At 35.5% G+C, this 20,641-nt stretch overlaps 1 protein-coding gene across 2 annotated transcripts in view; it reads right to left on the reverse strand.

Annotated features, from left to right (window-relative positions):
- Positions 1-20,641, reverse strand: part of adgra1b (adhesion G protein-coupled receptor A1b) — a 667,465-nt gene that overhangs the window by 30,107 nt on the left and 616,717 nt on the right. For both annotated transcript variants that reach the window (XM_030155759.1, XM_030155758.1), the window contains exon 17: positions 15,098-15,243. In XM_030155759.1, coding sequence (XP_030011619.1) covers positions 15,098-15,243 — 146 coding nt within the window. The remainder of the gene's footprint in view (positions 1-15,097; positions 15,244-20,641) is intronic.

The raw sequence follows: 20,641 nt of genomic DNA on the forward strand, positions 1-20,641 counted from the left end.
AACGGCTTTAACAAAAAACAGAATATGAGATTAAATGACAAACAGGCATTTCAAATTTTCAATTTAAAAGGCAATTCAAAACTCCAAAATCATTCATCTATACTCGAAAAGGAGTGAGAAGAAGAAAAAACATATGTAATCCCACCCCCTTTTCGAGTCTAGATGAATGATTTTGGAATTTGCATGTATTCTGTAAATGCTCAAAATAAACAAATATAAAAATGAAAAAAAGAAAAACGAAAACTATAGCAAAAACTTGATACTTTTCCAACGACTTTAACAAAATCACACTGAATATGAGGTTAAATGACTAACAGGCATTTGAAATTTTCAATTCAAAAGGAGATTCAGAATTCCAAAATCATGGTGGTGGTGGTGCAACAGCGGCACTGCACCCGTACGCCATGCCGTGCTGCAACATCGGGACACGCGTTGGACAAAAAGGCCGGACACAGAACGTCAAAACAAAAGGAGATTCAGAATTCCAAAATCCTTCATCTATACTCAAAAAGGAGTGGGAAGAAGAAAAACATATTTAATCCCACCCCGTTTTGAGTCTAGATGAATGATTTTGGAATTTTTAATTTGCGTGTGTTGTGTAAATGCTCGAAATAAACAAAGAAAAATGAAAAAAAAAAAAAAAACAAGAAAAACACAAACAAACTCCAGCACCACTTGATACTTTTCCAACGGCTTTAACAAAATCACACTGAATATGAGATTAAATGACAAACAGGCATTAGTTCCGGTGCACCCTTGTGTTTGCCTCTGTATCTGTGCTCTCAAACCTCCTTCTAACAGGATTTCTCCTTGAAGCCTCTGGGATTCTGCAGTGCAGCTCAGCCCGATGTGAAGAAGAGCTCACACAGCACCTTCTATGGCTGAGGAAGAGCACCGCATGTGTCCCAAAGCTGATCCCCTTAAACGTGCCAAATGTCGTGAGTAAGCAGAAAAGGAATGAAAATGGGAAAAGAATAGGAAAAAAAAAAAAAAAAAAAAAAACACACATACACACACAAAAAGCAGAAATTCAATCTGATGTGGGTATATTTGGTGAGAACAGGAATTAAATTGGTCAAAAGGCTAAATACATTTAGATTTGTGATAAAGCTCCTGGCTCAGCTGTCTCCTGGGTGATGGAGGTAATTAGTTATAGCGGAGGGGTGATGCCATGGTAACAGGTTGTTTTAAGTCTTCATCGCTGCTGCTCCTCCTCCTCCTCCTCCTATTTGCCTGTCCTCCATTCCTCTTCCTTTAACCCTGTAAAGTCTGAACCATTAAATCACTGACAGAAAAATCCAGTTCTTTGAATTGATGATGAATTTGTTCGGTCTTAGATGTTTGGGTCTTTATGGGTTAAAGTGAACTGCTATAATATCAGAAACAGAGAAAAATGAAGAAAATTTGATTTTTTTTTCAAGAAAATTTATCATATTATCCTCTGTAATTAGCTTTTTTTGGTGTAAATCATGTATTTTCCTATGATTAATTCACAGATCATGTAGATGTTCATGAAACTTAACTGTAAATTCTTGGTTAATTATATCAAAACAGAGAAAAATGACGAAAAAGTGATTTTTTTTCAACAAAATGTATCATATTATCCTCTGTATTTAGCTTTTTTTGGTGTAAATCATGTATTTTCTTATGATTAATTCACAGATCATGTAGATGTTCATGAAACTCAACAGTAAATTCTAAGTTAATGATATCAAAACAGAAAAATGATGAAAAAGTGATTTTTTTTTTTCAACAAAATGTATCATATTATCCTCTGTATTTAGCTTTTTTTTGGTGTAAATCATGTATTTTCCTATATTTAATTCACAGATCATGTAGATGTTCATGAAACTCAACAGTAAATTCTAAGTTAATGATATCAAAACAGAAAAATTATGAAAAAGTGATTTTTTTTCAACAAAATTTATCATATTATCCTCTGTATTTAGCTTTTTTTTGGTGTAAATCATGTATTTTCCTATATTTAATTCACAGATCATGTAGATGTTCATGAAACTTAACAGTAAATTCTAAGTTAATTATATCAAAACAGAGAAAAATGACGAAAAAGTGATTTTTTTTTAAACAAAATTTATCATTATTATCCTCTGTATTTAGCCTTTTTTTGTGTAAATCATGTATTTTCCTATGATTAATTCACAGATCATGTAGATGTTCATGAAACATAACAGTAAATTCTAAGTTAATGATATCAAAACAGAGAAAAATGACGAAGAAGTGATTTTTTTTTCAACAAAATTTATCATGTCCTCTGTATTTAGCTTTTTTTTTGGTGTAAATCATGTATTTTCCTATATTTAATTCACAGATCATGTAGATGTTCATGAAACTTAACTGTAAATTCTTGGTTAATTACATCAAAACAGAGAAAAATGACGAAAAAGTGATTTTTTTTTTTTCAACAAAATGTATCATTATTATCCTCTGTATTTAGCATTTTTTTGGGTGTAAATCATGTATTTTCTTATGATTAATTCACAGATCATGTAGATGTTCATGAAACACAACAGTAAATTCTAAGTTAATTATATCGAAACCGAGAAAAATGACGAAAAAGTGATTTTTTTCAACAAAATTTATCATTATTATCCTCTGTATTTAGCTTTTTTTTTTGGGTGTAAATCATGTATTTTCCTATATTTAATTCACAGATCATGTAGATGTTCATGAAACTCAAGAGTAAATTCTAAGTTAATGATATCAAAACAGAGAAAAATGACGAAAAAGTGACTTTTTCAGCAAAGATATTGCTAACTGAATGTAAAAACAAGTGTGTCCATCCACTGTCATTGACCCTACTCCATGGGTTTTACTGATGAATCAATGTTCTAGAAGATGATGGTGTTTCCATGGTAACTACAGAGCCTCTGAATGTCCAAATGGGTCATATCTGATGACTATGGAAAGATGATAAACTGTATTTTACACCAATTATTTACATGTATTGACAGGATTAATGGATCAGAAGTTATTAAACATTTTATATTGGTAGACAGGTTTGGTTGCCAGTGGATGTTTGGGTCTTTATGAGTTAAAGTGAACTGTCATAATATCAGAAACAGAGAAAAATGAAGAAAATGTGATTTTTTTCAACAAAATTTATCATTATCCTGTGTATTTAGCTTTTTTTGGTGTAAATCATGTATTTTCCTATATTTAATTCACAGATCATTTAGATGTTCATGAAACTCAACAGTAAATTCTAATGATATCAAAACAGAAAAATTATGAAAAAGTGATTTTTTTTTTCAAAAAATGTATCATATTATCCTCTGTATTTAGCTTTTTTTGGTGTAAATCATGTATTTTCCTATATTTAATTCACAGATCATGCAGATGTTCATGAAACTTAACAGTAAATTCTAAGTTAATTATATCAAAACAGAAAAATGACGAAAAAGTGATTTTTTTCAACAAAATTTATCATTATTATCCTCTGAATTTAGCTTTTTTTTGGTGTAAATCATGTATTTTCCTATATTTAATTCACAGATCATGTAGATGTTCATGAAACTTAACAGTGAATTCTAAATTAATGATATCAAAATAGAGAAAAATGACGAAAAAGTGACTTTTTCAGCAAAGATATTGCTAACTGAATGTAAAAACAAGTTTGTCCATCCACTGTCATTGATCCAACTCCATGGGTTTTACTGATGAATCAATGTTCTAGAAGATGATGGTGTTTCCATGGTAACTACAGAGCCTCTGAATGTCCAAATGGGTCATATCTGATGACCATGGAAAGATGATAAACTGTATTTTACACCAATTATTTACATGTATTGACAGGATTAATGGATCAGACGTTATTAAACATTATATATTGGTAGACAGGTTTGGTTGCCAGTGGATGTTTGGGTCTTTATGAGTTAAAGTGAACTGTCATAATATCAGAAACAGAGAAAAATGAAGAAAATGTGATTTTTTTCAAGAAAATTTATCATTATCCTGTGTATTTAGCTTTTTTTGGTGTAAATCATGTATTTTCCTATATTTAATTCACAGATCATTTAGATGTTCATGAAACTCAACAGTAAATTCTAATGATATCAAAACAGAAAAATTATGAAAAAGTGATTTTTTTTTTCAAAAAATGTATCATATTATCCTCTGTATTTAGCTTTTTTTTGGTGTAAATCATGTATTTTCCTATATTTAATTCACAGATCATGCAGATGTTCATGAAACTTAACAGTAAATTCTAAGTTAATTATATCAAAACAGAAAAATGACGAAAAGTGATTTTTTTCAACAAAATTTATCATTATTATCCTCTGAATTTAGCTTTTTTTTGGTGTAAATCATGTATTTTCCTATATTTAATTCACAGATCATGTAGATGTTCATGAAACTTAACAGTGAATTCTAAATTAATGATATCAAAATAGAGAAAAAATGACGAAAAAGTGACTTTTTCAGCAAAGATATTGCTAACTGAATGTAAAAACAAGTTTGTCCATCCACTGTCATTGATCCAACTCCATGGGTTTTACTGATGAATCAATGTTCTAGAAGATGATGGTGTTTCCATGGTAACTACAGAGCCTCTGAATGTCCAAATGGGTCATATCTGATGACCATGGAAAGATGATAAACTGTATTTTACACCAATTATTTACATGTATTGACAGGATTAATGGATCAGACGTTATTAAACATTATATATTGGTAGACAGGTTTGGTTGCCAGTGGATGTTTGGGTCTTTATGAGTTAAAGTGAACTGTCATAATATCAGAAACGGAGAAAAATGAAGAAAATGTGATTTTTTTCAAGAAAATTTATCATTATCCTGTGTATTTAGCTTTTTTTTGGTGTAAATCATGTATTTTCCTACATTTAATTCACAGGTCATGTAGATGTTCATGAAAACTCAAGAGTAAATTCTAAGTTAATTATATCAAAATAGAGAAAAATGACGAAAAAGTGACTTTTTCAGCAAAGATATTGCTAACTGAATGTAAAAACAAGTGTGTCCATCCACTGTCATTGATCCAACTCCATGGGTTTTACTTGTGAATCAATGTTGTAGAAGATGATTTTTCACCATTTATTACAATATTATCCTCTACGTTTTGCATTTTTCAGTAAAAATAAGGTTTATGTTTGAGCTTTTAAGAATATCTACACGATCAGTAAATTAAATACAGAGTAAATTCAAAGGTCTGTATGAAATGAGAAAAAAGTTGGGAAAAGTGACTTGTTCAACAAAATATATCATTAATGGGACATAAACCAAGTGTATCCATCCACTGTCATTGGTCCAACTCCATGGGTTTTACTGGTGAATCAATATTGTAGAATATGACAGTGTTTCCACGGTAACTACAGAGCCTCTGAACGTCCAAATGGGTCATATATGATGACCATGAAAAGATGACAAACTGTTATTTACATTTATTGATAGGATTAATGGATCAACAGGTATTAAACATTTTATATCAGTAGACAAATTTGCTCAGTCTTGGATGTTTGGCTCTTTATGGGTTAACCCTGTAAAGCCTGAACCATTAAATCATTAACAGAAAATTCCAGTTCTTTGAAACTGGAGCCTTTATCGGTCCTTCTGAACAAGCAATTTTTTTTTTGTTTCAAATATCAATTTCCATGTATGAATTTAAATTTTGTATCATATTTGATACATCAGGTCTCAATGCTCAAATATTACTATTTTTGAACAAAAAAAAAAACACAATAAAACACAAACATGTCTAACAAATTGGTAATTCTTTTTCAAAATTGTCAAAGTTCTGCCTCCTTCCTCATTAATGACAGACTTGTAGTGTCACTGGAAAGGCCTCTGGTGAATGAACTCCTCCCCCTGGTGGATTATCTGTGTATTGCATGTATCTAATCATATACATCAGGCTTTTTAAGAAAAAAAAATATCACACTGATCATGTGGAGGGCTTCAAAACTCATGTATCAAATATGACACGTTTGGTGTTATGGGATTAAAGGGGTCATGTTTTTCTAAATCCACTTTTATTAGTTTTTGGTTCATTTATTTGTGTATTTGGACCCTAATAGTTCATACAATTTGAATTTGAACTCTCCAGGTGCTGCAAAACTATCTTTGTATTCATTTTGGCAAAAATCAAGTGTAGTTCTACAACCTGTTTTAATTCCTGCTTAATTTGTTACATTTTATAACGAGTTACATCACGACATTTGCACATATAAGGTCAAAACTTCTGACGAACATTTCTCCGAGTATGACATAATTGTTTATCAGCAGCAGCGGTTGGAGTAAAAACTAAAAATATCTCCAAACTTGGAGCTGGTTACCTAACAAGTTCAGTTGTTGGTTGTATTAATGAAAACAAGTGGTTGAACGGGACAGAAAGCCCGGTCAATAACCTGGAGGGGGCGGGGCCTGAAGTGGCTCATTTGCATTTAAAGGGCCAGCGCTCAAAACCACCTTTCTGGTGTCATTACTCAGAAATAGGGTTGAAGATGGACCTGTGGAGTTGAATGAATGAAGAATTCAGACCCAAGCAGAGCATTTCCAGTTTATGTAGACCACAGGGAAATGTTTGAAAATGCAGAATTCCATTTTAAAAAGCAAAATATCACTCTTTTAAGGTGTAGCAGGACTCAAACAAGCTTTAACTTTTACCACATACATTTAATCAGCCATTCCCAACACTTTCCTTTAACTGACAAGAATGTGTTCACGCAGCGCACCTACGGGGAAATGCTAAATTGGAGCTTTCAAATGTTTTCCAATACTGCAAAAATATACAGAGCATCATCGACATTTTGAAGCAGCGGTATAAAAAATGAATGGTGATGCCAATACTAATGGGACTGAGAGCAAAACAAATCAAGCAGCTGTGCATCCTTTACGAACCGCTCACAATAAAGAGTTTTTCTTAAACTGAATGTAACCTCATGGCTGGATGACCAGAGAAGCAGCAGAGAAAGACAAAAGTCTACTGTACTGACAAATATTAACCTATAAAGACCCAAACATCCATGACGACCAAAAGAATTTACTGATCTAAAATGTATAATACCTGTTGATCCATTTATTCTATCAATACATGTAAATAATTGGTGTAAAATGCAGTTTGTCATCTTTTCATGCTCATCAGATATGACCCATTTGGACGTTTAGAGGCTCTGTAGTTACCACGGAAACACCATCATCTTCTACAGCATTGATTTACCAGTAAAACCCATGGAGTTGGATTAATGACAGTGGATGGAAACACTTGGTTTATGTTCAGTTAATGATACACTTTAATAAGAAAGTTGGTTTTTCTTAAGTTTTCTCTGTTTTTTGGTGTAATAACCCTCAAATATCATCTCAGCATGATGATGAAAGTACATGATCAGTAAATTAAATTTGGGAAAATACCTGATTTTCACAGAAAAAAAAATGCAAAATGGAAAGGATAATATGATGATAAATGGAAATAAATCACCAAAAAAGCATATTGTTACGTTTATGTTATGTTTATGCATTTGGCAGACATTTTTTTTTGAAAGCGACTTACAGGGGAAAACCAATCAAATCACTCAATCAATCAAATTTTATTTACCGTATTTTTCGGACTATAAGTCGCTCCGGAGTATAAGTCGCACCAGCCAAAAAATGCATAATAAAGAAGAAAAAAACATATATAAGTCGCACTGGAATATAAGTCACATTTTGCATCCTTGCTCTGATAGAGAGGCGGTTGCGTTGCATGAAGCGGTAACACCAAGAAGGTCCTCCCGCAAAGTCATTTATATTCATCTCCTTGGCAACTACATGGGCATGGAGACGCAACTGCACTGTTGACAAGCCTCTCCCGGCTGCACGTTGTTCAAGCACCCATGTGCGAACTCATTCCTCTAGTTGTGGCCACCTAGCTTTTAGCCAACGATTAGCTTTTTTTGTTTTCTTCATTGCAGTCAGAGTAACCTCCGCTTTTTGCCAGTCCCTCACAAGTTTCTCACTCACTCCAAACTTTCTTTCTGCTGCTCGATTACTGTTTTCGGCTGCATATTTCACTGCTTGCAGCTTGTAATCTGCAGAATATGATTTTCTTTTTGATGTCATTTTTTTTCAGCCCTTCTCAGTTGTCTTTATAAGTTACCGGTAATGTTGAAATTTTACATTTTCAGTGGTACAGAAGTAGCAGGTACAGGTACACAAGCCTAGAGCGCCCTCTTGTGGCTGTCAGTGTGAAAATAACGAACATGTGAAATTATATAATAATGTGTTAATAATTTCACATATAAGTCGCTCCAGAGTATAAGTCACACCCCCAGCCAAACTATGAAAAAAAGTGCGACTTATAGTCCGGAAAATACGGTATATAGCGCCAGATCACAACAAAAAAGTTGTCTCATGACACTTTATAGATAGAGTTGGTCAAAACCAGACTCAATTTACAGAAACCCAACAGAATCCTCTTTTTAGTGTTTTATAACGCTATACAGTGATTCAGAGAGACTTTATAGACATTTTGAAGCTTTAAATCAGTGGTTCTCAACCTTTTTGGAACAAACGCCCCTTTATGTCATCATGAGCCTCCTACCCCCGCCCCTCTGAAACATGTTGTTGGGGGGGGTCATCTGTAGTTACTATGGAAACACTGTTATCTTCTACAACAGGGATGTCAAACTCATTTTCTTTCAGGGGCCACATTCAGCCCAATTTAATCTCCTGTGGGCCGAACCAGTAATGTAATAGCAGAATAACCTATAAATAATGACAACTCCAAATTTTTTTGTGCAAAAACTAACATTAAATGACGAAACTATTTTCATTTTACACACTATCCAAAACAAAAATGATGCAAATAACCTGAAAGAAAGTGAAATTTCTGATGAAAAACAAGTACAATTTGATCAATATTATGCCTCAGCTTATGATTTATAGATGTGCATTACAGATCAGATCTACCAAGGCACAAAACAGGCAGAATATTGTTAAAATTGTACTTATTTTTCTTTAGACATTTCAGGTTGTTCATATTTGTTCAGGTTATTGATATTCTATTGTTAAAGGATATCAGAATTTAACCCTTTCATGCATGAACTGTGAGAATCTTAGTCAAGATTTTTTTCTTCAGTGTTTTTATTCCTCCTTAGGCATGAAAAAAACAATGCGATCAATTTTTTTTTTTCTATGGAGTTACAAAAATATCCATGTATTTAATTTTTGAAGCAAAGAAACGTGTTTAAAACCCAATATCAGAAAGTGATATGAAAACAATGAAATAAAAACATTTTTAATGCTGCTAATCTGATGTCTTCTCACATTTTAACATATTCTAATGCTATTAATTACTCACTTCATGGAGATAATATGCAAAAAAAAACCTTCTTGTCTAACAAATAACAATTGATTTACACTTCAACATGTTAGTGCAGATCAGGTTTATCAAGAACAGTAAAGTTACAGTAATGGTCTGAATGTCAGTGTGTTAAGTGTTCACTGTGTTGGCTGATATGGAACTAAAACAACAAAACCCATGAATATAGAAGAGAACAGCTGGAGAAGAACTGTCCACTGGAGTGGCCTATGCATGAAAGGGTTAATGTTCTTTGCAATGGACAGAGTGACCCCACTGGAGTCTCTTTATCTTCGCACACACATTCCACAATTATAACACAGTTCAAGCATCTCCCCTACCCCCATTGTTTTTTTTTGTTTTTTTTTTCACGACTGCTGTCTGCCTAATGTTCACGCTGTCCCCAAATTCCCTTCAAATCCATGAAAAAATTCCAGCATGTGTCCACGTGTACTGTGTGAAAACTGAATGATGTCTTATATTCGTGCTTTGCATTATCTTCTGTTCTTCACTGCAATTTTCGAAGAAAGGGTTTTGTGGTAGCGCTCTAGTTGTACTCTGTATTAGGAGCAGCGGCCCGATGTCCCTAATCACCGAACTCAGTTTCGTTTGATGTACTTTGTACTGTCAAATGACAATAAAGGCAATTCTGATTCTGATTCTAAATTGGTGTTGCCATTATTTATAGGCATACTGTCACATTATTTTTCTCACATTAAACCAAGAAGAAAATTTGGAGTCATTATTTCTAGGGTTATTATGCTATTATTTTTCAGTTTGATACCCTTGACTGTTAACCCTTTCATGCATAGTGGTCACTCCAGTGGACAGTTATTCTACAGCTGTTCTATTGTACAGGGTGGGGAAGCAAAATTTACAATGAACATTTAGTTTTTTTTTTTTCTCAGCAGGCACTACACCAATTGTTTTGAAACCAAACATATACTGATGTCATAATCATACCTAACACTATTATCCATACCTTTTCAGAAACTTTTGCCCATATGAGTAATCAGGAAAGCAAACGTCAAAGAGTGTGTGATTTGCTGAATGCACTCGTCACACCAAAGGAGATTTCAAAAATAGTTGGAGTGTCCGTAAAGACTGTTTATAATGGAAAGAAGAGAATGACTATGAGCAAAACTATTACCAGAAAGTCTGGAAGTGGAGGAAGCAACAAAAAACGTACCAAAGCTTTTATTAAAGCTCTCAAATCCAAAATCCTAAAGGATCCAACCAAATCCATGGGAAAAATGGCAATTGAACTTGAGGTAGACAACAAGACCGTTAGAAATGCAGTAAAATATGATTTGAAGTTAAAATCTTACACAAGAACACCAAAACACTTGTTGACAACAGCAACAAATCCAACTTTAGCAATTTTTGGGAATCATGTTTATGGCCGCCTTCTGGCCCAGATCTAAACCCTCTGGATTCTGCTATTTGGGGCGTTTTAGAACATGCTACCAATAGAACATCACACAGCGATGTCGACTTTCTTAAAGATACTATTAAAGAAGAATGGGAGAAGTTGTCACCCGAATATTTGAGGAACACTTGCGCAAGTTTCAGGAAGCGTGTGAAGGCAGTTATTGAGAAAGAAGGAGGACACATAGAATAAAAACATTTTCTATTATGTCAATTTTCTTGTGGCAAATAAATTCTCATGACTTTCAATAAACTAATTGGTCATACACTGTCTTTCAATCCCTGCCTCAAAATATTGTAAATTTTGCTTCCCCACCTTGTATATTATTGGTATATTGATATGTTTGTACACATTGCATATATAAAACTGAAAATAAAGTATGTGAAAAAAATTCTATGTACGCATCCACATTTAAACACAGAGACAGGGGAGTCCATCAGTCATTTCCGCCACCTCTGTTAGACTTATTATTGTTCCGTAGCAGCATCCCCTCCTTGAATGTCACCTCTAATCTCAGAGTCCAGGCTGAAAAGGCCCCACAGGTTTGACTTATTAAAACAATTCACTCAACTTCTCTAATCTGTGGCATTTATCAGCCTAATTTTTACATTATAAAAAATCATTACTACTCAGAGTTGCTCTTATTCAAATTGTAGTTGCTTAATATGAACAAATGTGGGAGAACTCCACCAGAAGAGCCACGGCGTATAAATAGGAGGACCGACAGCTATGTCACCACAGAGTGAACAAAGCCAGGGGCTTGAAAGAATGCAAACTAGCTGTGGATGTCTCTGCAGATAAATGATGCAATAACTCATCTGTAGAAAGCTATTGTTGCTCTCTAAAGGAAACATGTGCCAGCAAACACCTGAAAAAAAAATACTTGGAATGCATAAATCAGCAGAGACACAAATATGACAATAGTGGAGTGGACTTTTACTAAAGTACAAATTTAAGGTACTTGTACTTCGCTTGAATATTTCGACTTCGCATCTCTCGACTAATTTCGTCTGACAGCTTTAGTTTCTGTTCCAGTGACAACATTTCATCTCCCGTTGTGTTCTGTGTGAATCTTCAAATATGTTGATTGTGGATGTTTGTGATAAACTGAAGGATTAAGTGTTACTTTATCTGCTGACAAATTCTCCTCCTTCTTAAGCTAAATAAACTTTGAAAATCCCCTTTGGATTAGCCAGAAAAATGCATCGTCACAAAGCTGAAAACAGGCCTGACGTTCTGAGCTCATGAAAAGTTCACATTTTAGATGTTTCATGTGTGGTTTTAACAGAGCAGCGACACCGCAAACATATGATTATCTGACAGAACATGATCGGTGATGATAGGTTAAACTACCAAACAGTAAAATGAGCTCATAAAGACCCAAACATCTACTGGTAACCAAGAGCATCTACTGATCTAAACTGTTTAATACCTGTTGATCCACTAATCCTATCAAAACATGGAAATAATTAGTGTTAAATACAGTTTGTCATCTTTTCATGGTCATCATTTGGACATTCAGAGGCTCCGTAGTTACCGTGGAAACACCGTCATCCTCTATAACATTGATTCTTTAGTAAAACCCATGGAGTTGGATCAATGACAGTGGATGGACACACTGGGTTTATAGTCAGTTAATGATATAATTTAATAAAAAAAAGTCACTTTTTCTTAAGTTTTCTCAGTTTTTGGTGTAATAACCCTCAAATATAATCTCAGCATGATGATTAAAGTACATGATCAGTAATTAATTATGGTAAAATACCTGATTTTCACACAAAAAAATGCAAAATGAAATGATAATATTACAATAAATGGCGATAAGTCACCAAAAAAGCATGTTTTTAGTATTTTCTAACGCTATACAGCAGGAGTCTCAAAGTCATTTTCTTTCAGGGGCCACATTCAGCCAGATTTGATCTCCAGTGGGCCGCACCAGTAAAATAATAGCATAATAACCTATAAATAATGACAACTTCAAATTTTTGTCTTTGTTTTACTGCAAAAAAAACCCCATTAAATTATGAAAATACTTACTTTTATAAACTATCCAAACAAAAAAGATGTGAATAACCTGAAGAAACTGAAATTTCTTAAGAAAAATAAGTGCAATTTTAACAATATTATGCCTGAACTTATCATTTGTACATGTGCAGTATGGATCGGCTCTACAAAGACAGAATATTGTTAAAATTGTGCTTAATTTTCTTTACACATTTCAGGTTGTTCATATTTGTTCAGATTATTCACATTTTATTGTTACAGGATCATTTGTAAATGCAAATATTTTCATAATTTAACGTTATTTTTTGCACTAAAACAAAGACAAAAATTTGAAGATGTCATTATTTATGGGCATAATGTAATATTGTTTTTTTTTTTTTTTTTCACATCAAAATGAGAAGAAAATATGGAGTCATTATTTTTTGTAGATTATTCTGCTGTTATTATTTGACTGTAGATCATATTGGTCTGTATGTGGAACCTGAACTAAAATGAGTTCCACAGCCTTGACTGTGGAATTTTTGAACTTTGCTAATTCATCCCACAGGCCGGATCGGAAACCTTTGGGGGGCTGCATTTGGCCCCTGGGCCGCATATTTGAGACCCCTGCCATACAGTTATTCAGAGAGATTTTATAGACATTTTGAAGCAGTAAATCAGTGGTTCTCAACCTTTTTTGAACAAACACCCCTTTATGTCATCATGAGCCTCCTGCCCCCGCCCCTCTGAAACATGTAGTCGGGGAGGGGGGTGATATCGATACTTATTCAGACTAACTCTCCCCGTTTTGGTCTCAGCACCCCCTCTCTCAGCTTTCCCGTTCCAAATGCCCCCCCCAACAGTGTCCCAACACTGCTGTAAATAGTGAATATGAGTGATTTTTGTCAGTTTAAGACCTTATAACAGTTGTTTTATTGCTTGTGTTTACATTTTAGCAAGTGCCGCTTGGATGTTTTACGGCAGGGGTCACCAATCCTGGTCCTCGAGGGCCGGTATCCTGCATGTTTTAGATGTGTCCCTCTTCCAACACACCTGATTCAAATGATAAGCCTATCACAAAGCTCTGCAGAAGCCTGATAAAGACCGTCAGGTGTGTTAGAAGAGGGAAACATCTAAAACATGTAGGATATCGGCCCTCGAGGACCAGGATTGGTGACCCCTGTTTTACGGCAAGAGGAGGGAGACTGTTGTCACGGCAACTGACGAGGAGGTAGATATAACCATGTCCAATAACATACAAAGGTTGAAATTTGGAATTTCAGAGTATTTCAACGTGTGCCCTATAAAGGGTTAACACTGTATCCAAGATGTATTATCAACACTTTGGAAAGTTTTAAATAAACACTGCAAAGACAGGGACAAAATAAACACCGGTATAGTGCAAGGTTGTTATCGTAAAGGAAAACTATCGAAATGACGAAAACTAGAAGTGAAAAAATATTTTCGTTAACTGAAATAAATAAACACTACAATTAAAAGAAAAAACGATAACTAACTGAAACTGTATTGTGTGCTTACAAAACTAACTAAAACGTACAAAAGTTATGGATAAAATTCCCTTCGTTTTCGTCTTTGTCAATGTCGGATTGATACGAAAGCGATTTATTTTGCTCTAGCAATTTTAGCTAGCGGAACCATATGTTATTTAACAGTTCGTCACTTCTCATCTAGAGTCGTCTTCTGGTCCCCACTCTACCTGGAAACATCGAGACTAAAGTTGGATGAAAGCAGCAGAGTCCTGTCTGGGATTTATCTGAATACAACGGCGAAGAAGATAAAAGATATGACGAAACTAAAACTAAACTAAAACTAAGCATTTAGAAAAAAATGAAAACAAATAAAAACTAGCAAACCTGCTCTAAAAACAAATTAAAACTAACTGAATTAGAGAAAAACAAAGTCAAAACTGAATAAAACTAAACTATAATGAAAAATCCAAAACTATTAGAACCTTGGTATAGTGTTAAAACCGACACTCTCAGAGTTGATTCAACACTATAGAATTTTCTGTGTAGAATATCTTCATCTCACTAAATCCAAGCTGGTTACTGCATAAGACTTATACACATATCTCAGACTCAGACAGGTCATGCACTGAAAAAAAAAAAAAAAAAAAAAAAAAATTCTAACCAAAAAAGAGGAAAAAACACAGATAATTGCAGAAGAAAATCAGTCCTTGGCCTCGGAAGAGACACACACAGCAAGACGCAACACCAGATTAAGAACGATCAGAAACGGTCGTTGCACAAACACACACACACAAACACATAGCGACAGGTTTTGAACCATGGCTGCAGATGTACTTTCCAGGCTGGAGGGTTCAGGAGGGTTGTGAGGACGTTTGAGGCTTACCTCAGTAGGGGCTGCTTTAGGGGCGGGGGCGGGTCACCATCTTGGCTCTGCGGCGGCTTCTTTGTCACCTGTTTATAAATGTTCCGGGCTGTCACCCCCAGCCACAGCATGGTCGACAAAGACGAGTAGTGCAGCACGACCCCAACCTGAAAGAGCCAAAGACGAGTTGTTTAGTTGACTTTAGTGAAATTTTTTTTTTTTTTTTTTTGATCAAGGTCTTTTTTTATTTTAAGTTTTCAAATCCACAGAAACATACAACTTAAACATGAAACCACTGCACCCATTTCCCATCCACCTACCCTCCCACCCCAAGCACTGGACCCCGGACTAATCCATCTACATCCAGACATAATACACTTACATATAGAAATATACAAACTCCCTTCAAACACATACATGTAGATCACAGGTGTCAAACATGCGGCCCGGGGGCCAAATCTGGCCCGCCAAAGGTTCCACTCTGGCCCGCAGGATGAAAGTACAAAAATGAACCTGAACAGTCAAGGTTGTCCAAATCATTTTGGTTCAGGTTCCACATACAGACCAATGTGATCTCCAGTAAAAATAACAACACAGTAACCCATAAATAATGACAACTACAAATTTTCTTTGTGAAAACTTATATGGAAAAAATCTAAGTGAAAAAAATAACATTACACTGTGAAAATATTTACATTTACAAAAGTATTCTTTCGCAATAAAATCCAAATAAATACATAAATAAAAACAAAGATGAACAACCCGAAATGTGCAATTTGAACAATATTCTGCCTGTTATTAAATGTTTTGTGCATTTATGGATCCACTGTGATCTGTAGTTGTGTTAATAATAATAATAAGAGATGGAATATTATAGGAATTGTTCAAATTTTAGCTCCAAAATCCAAGATTTTAACAATATTCTGCCAGTTACCAAATGTTTATGTAGCATTGTGTGTAAATGCACATGTATAAATAATAAGTCGAGGCATTATAGTGTAAAAATTGCAGTAATTTTTCAAATGAAATTTCTGTTTTTTCAGGTTATTCACATTTTTTTGTAAAATGTAAATATTTTCATAATTTAATTGGGGTTTTTTTGAACGAAAAAAAAATGGAAAAACTTGGATTTGTCATTATTTCTAGGTTATTAAGTCATTATTTTACTTGTTTGGCCCGCTTGAGATCAAATTGGGCTAAATATGGCCCCTGAACCAAAATGAGTTTGACACCCCTGATGTAGAGACAGACAGACAGACACACACATATATATATATATGTGTGTGTGTGTGTGTGTGTGTATGTGTATGTGTATGTGTATATATATATATATATATATATATATATATATATATATATATATATATATATATATGTTGTGGCAGTCAGCCCTGCCACTAATTATACACCATACACCACACACTCACTATGTCCACATGGCAAACAATAGCCAGGTAGCATTATTACTGATAGCTTGGTGGGTGCACACACTGGGCTACATTTAAACACCTAAGTTAGTCTCCTGTGCTGGTTTTTCCATGAAATCATACAAAAACACACACAAACACAAATAAGTTTTGAATTGGGTCTTTAATTATGTTAGGTTCTAGTTTGTGAAATTTTGTTTCTAATTGTGTTCTTCTTTACTTACATAGTGCTTCCTGGTTCTGGGCAGTGGAAAAGGACCCGAGGGGAGCATCAGGCTGCCTTTTATAATGCCTGAGTTTAATGAGGAAACTAGGCTCAGCTTGTCACACTGCACCATACCAGGTTTTCTGAGTGTTAAAGAGAGTATGTAAATGCTAAACTAATAAGATGACTCTTTTGATGTGAGTTTAAAAGACATAAACTGTTCTGTGATTTAACTATGGGAAATAATGTATGTAGTTTGATGAAATGTTTAAATTGGTACCAATTACAAATGGTATGGTCCAGTGGGAGGGGCCTAGCCTTTAAATGGAGGGGGTCTGACATTGCTTGGGCAGTTAGAGAAGGGCTGTGGTGCTGTGCAGACCTGTGTTATTTTTTGTTGTTATTATCATTTTGTGCTTATTTCCTGTGATGCATTTAAGGGCAATAAAGCTCTTCACCTTTTTTTCAAATCAAATGGACTTTCTCTTGTTTCTGATTTAGTTTCAGACCAAATTAGACTGTTTTCTAGATAGCCTTTTGGCAACCTACCCTCACTTCAGGTCGAAGTGTGACATATATATATATATATATATATATATATATATATATATATATATATATATATATATATATATATATATATATATATATATATATATATATATCTGTACACCTGCTGGTATTCTCATTCTGTTTACGCATCCGCGAGCACCTGGTAAACGGATGGAATGTACGCAGAGGACGGACAGAACACTGCGTCTGTATCTGTCTGTGTCTTTAACGTTACTTGCAGTCAGTGTTACTTTTATCACCGTCATTTATTTTGAAAAATCTCCACACTCCACACACATTATTCCACTGCCGTGTACCTGCTGCACTGAACTGTGAATGTCACACGGCCGTAAGTGGTATCGGTGCATTTGTATCGGATGTCTTTTACGAGTACGAGTACACACACTGAGTATCGGAGCCGATGCCGATACTCGTATCGGTCTCGGTGCACCCCTAGTATATAGAGCAATCTTCACGTGTCTTGTGCAACCTCTAAATATTAATTAATTTGCATAAAATTTGGACCGAAGATATTTGGCCAGATATGGAACCAAATGCAGGGTTCTAATCCAGAGAATCTTAAAAAAAAAATTTTTGGACCACCCTAGTCTGCATCGATCACATATAGGGTCAATGTGACAAAACCGAGGTTCTCCTCATTGGCTCAAAATCAACTTTATCCAAAACCAACAGGTTTTCCCTCACCATTGACAACTCCACGGTCTCCCCTTCCCCACAGGTTAAGCGTCTGGGTGTCATCCTTGACAGTTCTCTATCTTTTCAGTCCCACATCAGTAACATCACTCAGTCTGCATACTTCCACCTACGTAACATTAATCGCCTCCGCCCCTTCCTCACCCCCCATATCACTATCCTCGTTCACAGCCTTGTCACCTCTCGTCTGGATTACTGTAACTCTCTCCTCTTTGGTCTCACACACAAATCCCTCCATAAACTTCAATTAGTTCAGAACTCTGCTGCTGGCATCATCACCAGGACCCCCTCCACTCACCACATCACTCCTGTCCTCCAACAGCTCCACTGGCTCCCGGTTAAGTTCCGGATTGAATTTAAAATCCTTCTTTTGACATTCAAGGCCATCCATAACCTGGCCCCTCCATATCTGTCTGACCTCCTTCATGTTGCCACTCCCTCTCGTACCCTCAGATCTCCCTCCTCCATCCACCTCGCTGTTCCCTCTGCCCGTCTCACCACCATGGGGGGCAGAGCATTCAGCCGCTCTGCTCCCCAACTCTGGAACTCCTTGCCACCGGACCACAGAAACACCACTGGACTCCCTGTCTTCAAATCCAGACTCAAAACGCATCTGTTTAGGACCGCTTTGTCTTTGTGAACACAACTGCATTGTCCAATTTTTTTAACCTGCCTTTTATTTTTTACTCTGCTTTATTGCTTGTTTTATACTCTCCTGTGTTACTGTTTTACTGTACGGTGTCCTTGAGTGCCAAGAAAGGCGCCTATAAATAAAATGTATTATTATTATTATTATTAATGTCTGGTTTAATCTTGGATAATCTGTCTTTGGACCAATGAAGACGATGCGCTACTTTAAATTGAATCACAGAGCGCCTAAGGCAGAGACTTTAGTGAACTTTTACTCATAAATACAGAATCCACCCCCTCACCCCCCACCCCCTCGATCACACTCCTGCAAGTCTGAGAAAGGATATCGGAAAGAGCTGCAACTTCACTCTCAAGCGCATTATCAATGTCACTCCAAGGGTGTCTCCATGTTGCTTTAAAACCTGACTGCTTTGTCTTATCCTTTCCTAAAACAAGAACGGAGAGACAGGTTCAGAAAGCGCTATTGAATCATCAAGGTTGTCTGGGATGAGAGCATTATGGTAAGGTTATACTGGTGGATTCTGAGCAGCTCCTTATCAGTTGAGTTAGAGGACACGTGTTGTGCACTGTGAATAACAAATCTGAATATAAATGATAGTCACGTTGACAACTATCAGGGCGTGATTGTTTTTCAAAATCCACTGTACACATATCTCCGTTCTGACTGGTTTTTAATATTCATGAGCTATATCTGAATGGGGAAGCTGATCTAACTTTGTTTAAAGGCTTTGCCAGCTCATACAAAAGCAAAAAAAAAGAGAGAACGGAGGGGGGGGAAATTAAAATGCGCAGACGCTTTTCTCCACCTAGTCGATGGGTTCGCGCTGCAGAAGGGACGCCCACTCAAATGGCTTGTCTACAGTGTGATAGGCCTAGGGACCTTAAGCTAGCGTACCAGAGTCCAGATGCTAATTGGATGTGTCCTTGAGCTGGTTATGGAGAGCAGAGAGCGGGTGGTAAGTCAATCACTGCGTCAGAGTCCGCACGCCTCGGAGCTTCATTAGCGCCGAGAAGAGACAGAAAGGAAATGTGGTTTTATATAATAGAGCTAAGGTGAGAGGAGGGGGTCTCAGCAGTAGGTGGGCAGACGGAGACCACAAATGTCTAATTAAAGTTCAGATCGGCTGATTTTGCTGCTGCTTATTTGTGCTACGTGTGTGTGTGTATTCATCTAATGCAGTGTTTTTCAACCTTAGGGTCGGGACACCACGTGGGGTCGCCTGAAATTCAAATGGGGTCGCCTGAAATTTCTAGTAATTGATTGATAGTCCTTTTTTTTTTTTTTTTCTTTTTTTTTAACTTGTCTTGTCCAGCATCCCAACAGCAGAATGGTAGTCTGGTTCCTTTTGGTGCTGAACAAATTTGCTTTGCCAGGGGTAACTTCATAAAGTATATGAAGCTCCCCTTGATATTTGACTGACTTTATTATGAGTTTTGTTGAACCACATTTTGATGCCGGACCTGACATGGGGGGGTGCAGGGGGAAAGAATAAGAGAAAAGAAGGTGGCAAAGACCCTCACAATAAAGTATCAACAATACAAACAGTAACAACCATAGTGATAATTATAATGGCAACAATAACTACAACCAGAACAGAGTAAACTGGGCAGAAGAGAAAGAAAAAAAACAAAACAAAAAAACAAACAAAATTACACTGAAATAAAATAAAATAAAATACAAAAGACCTATTAACCCTCTGGTATCCAGGTGCACCTTTTAGGCACACTTCACACTTCGTTTTAAAAAAACTTCATATTATTTTTCACAATTTAAATAAGGTTAGAATTCAAAAGTTGTTCATTTTTGCATGATCTTTAAAATTCTGGCCACCAACTAAAATTTGCACATTGTCAACAAAAGAAAATTACAGGACTAGCATCTGTCTCTCAAGTGTGCCTAAAATGCACAATTTCTTCCATTTGATATGTATGATTAGAGCTGACCTGGATTTACAAAAATAAAATCAAATTAGAGCAGAAAAATAAATCAATACATAATATTTAATAGTTTGATTT

The sequence above is a fragment of the Sphaeramia orbicularis genome, chromosome 15 (assembly GCF_902148855.1).
Source record: "Sphaeramia orbicularis chromosome 15, fSphaOr1.1, whole genome shotgun sequence".
Classification (NCBI taxonomy): domain Eukaryota; kingdom Metazoa; phylum Chordata; class Actinopteri; order Kurtiformes; family Apogonidae; genus Sphaeramia; species Sphaeramia orbicularis.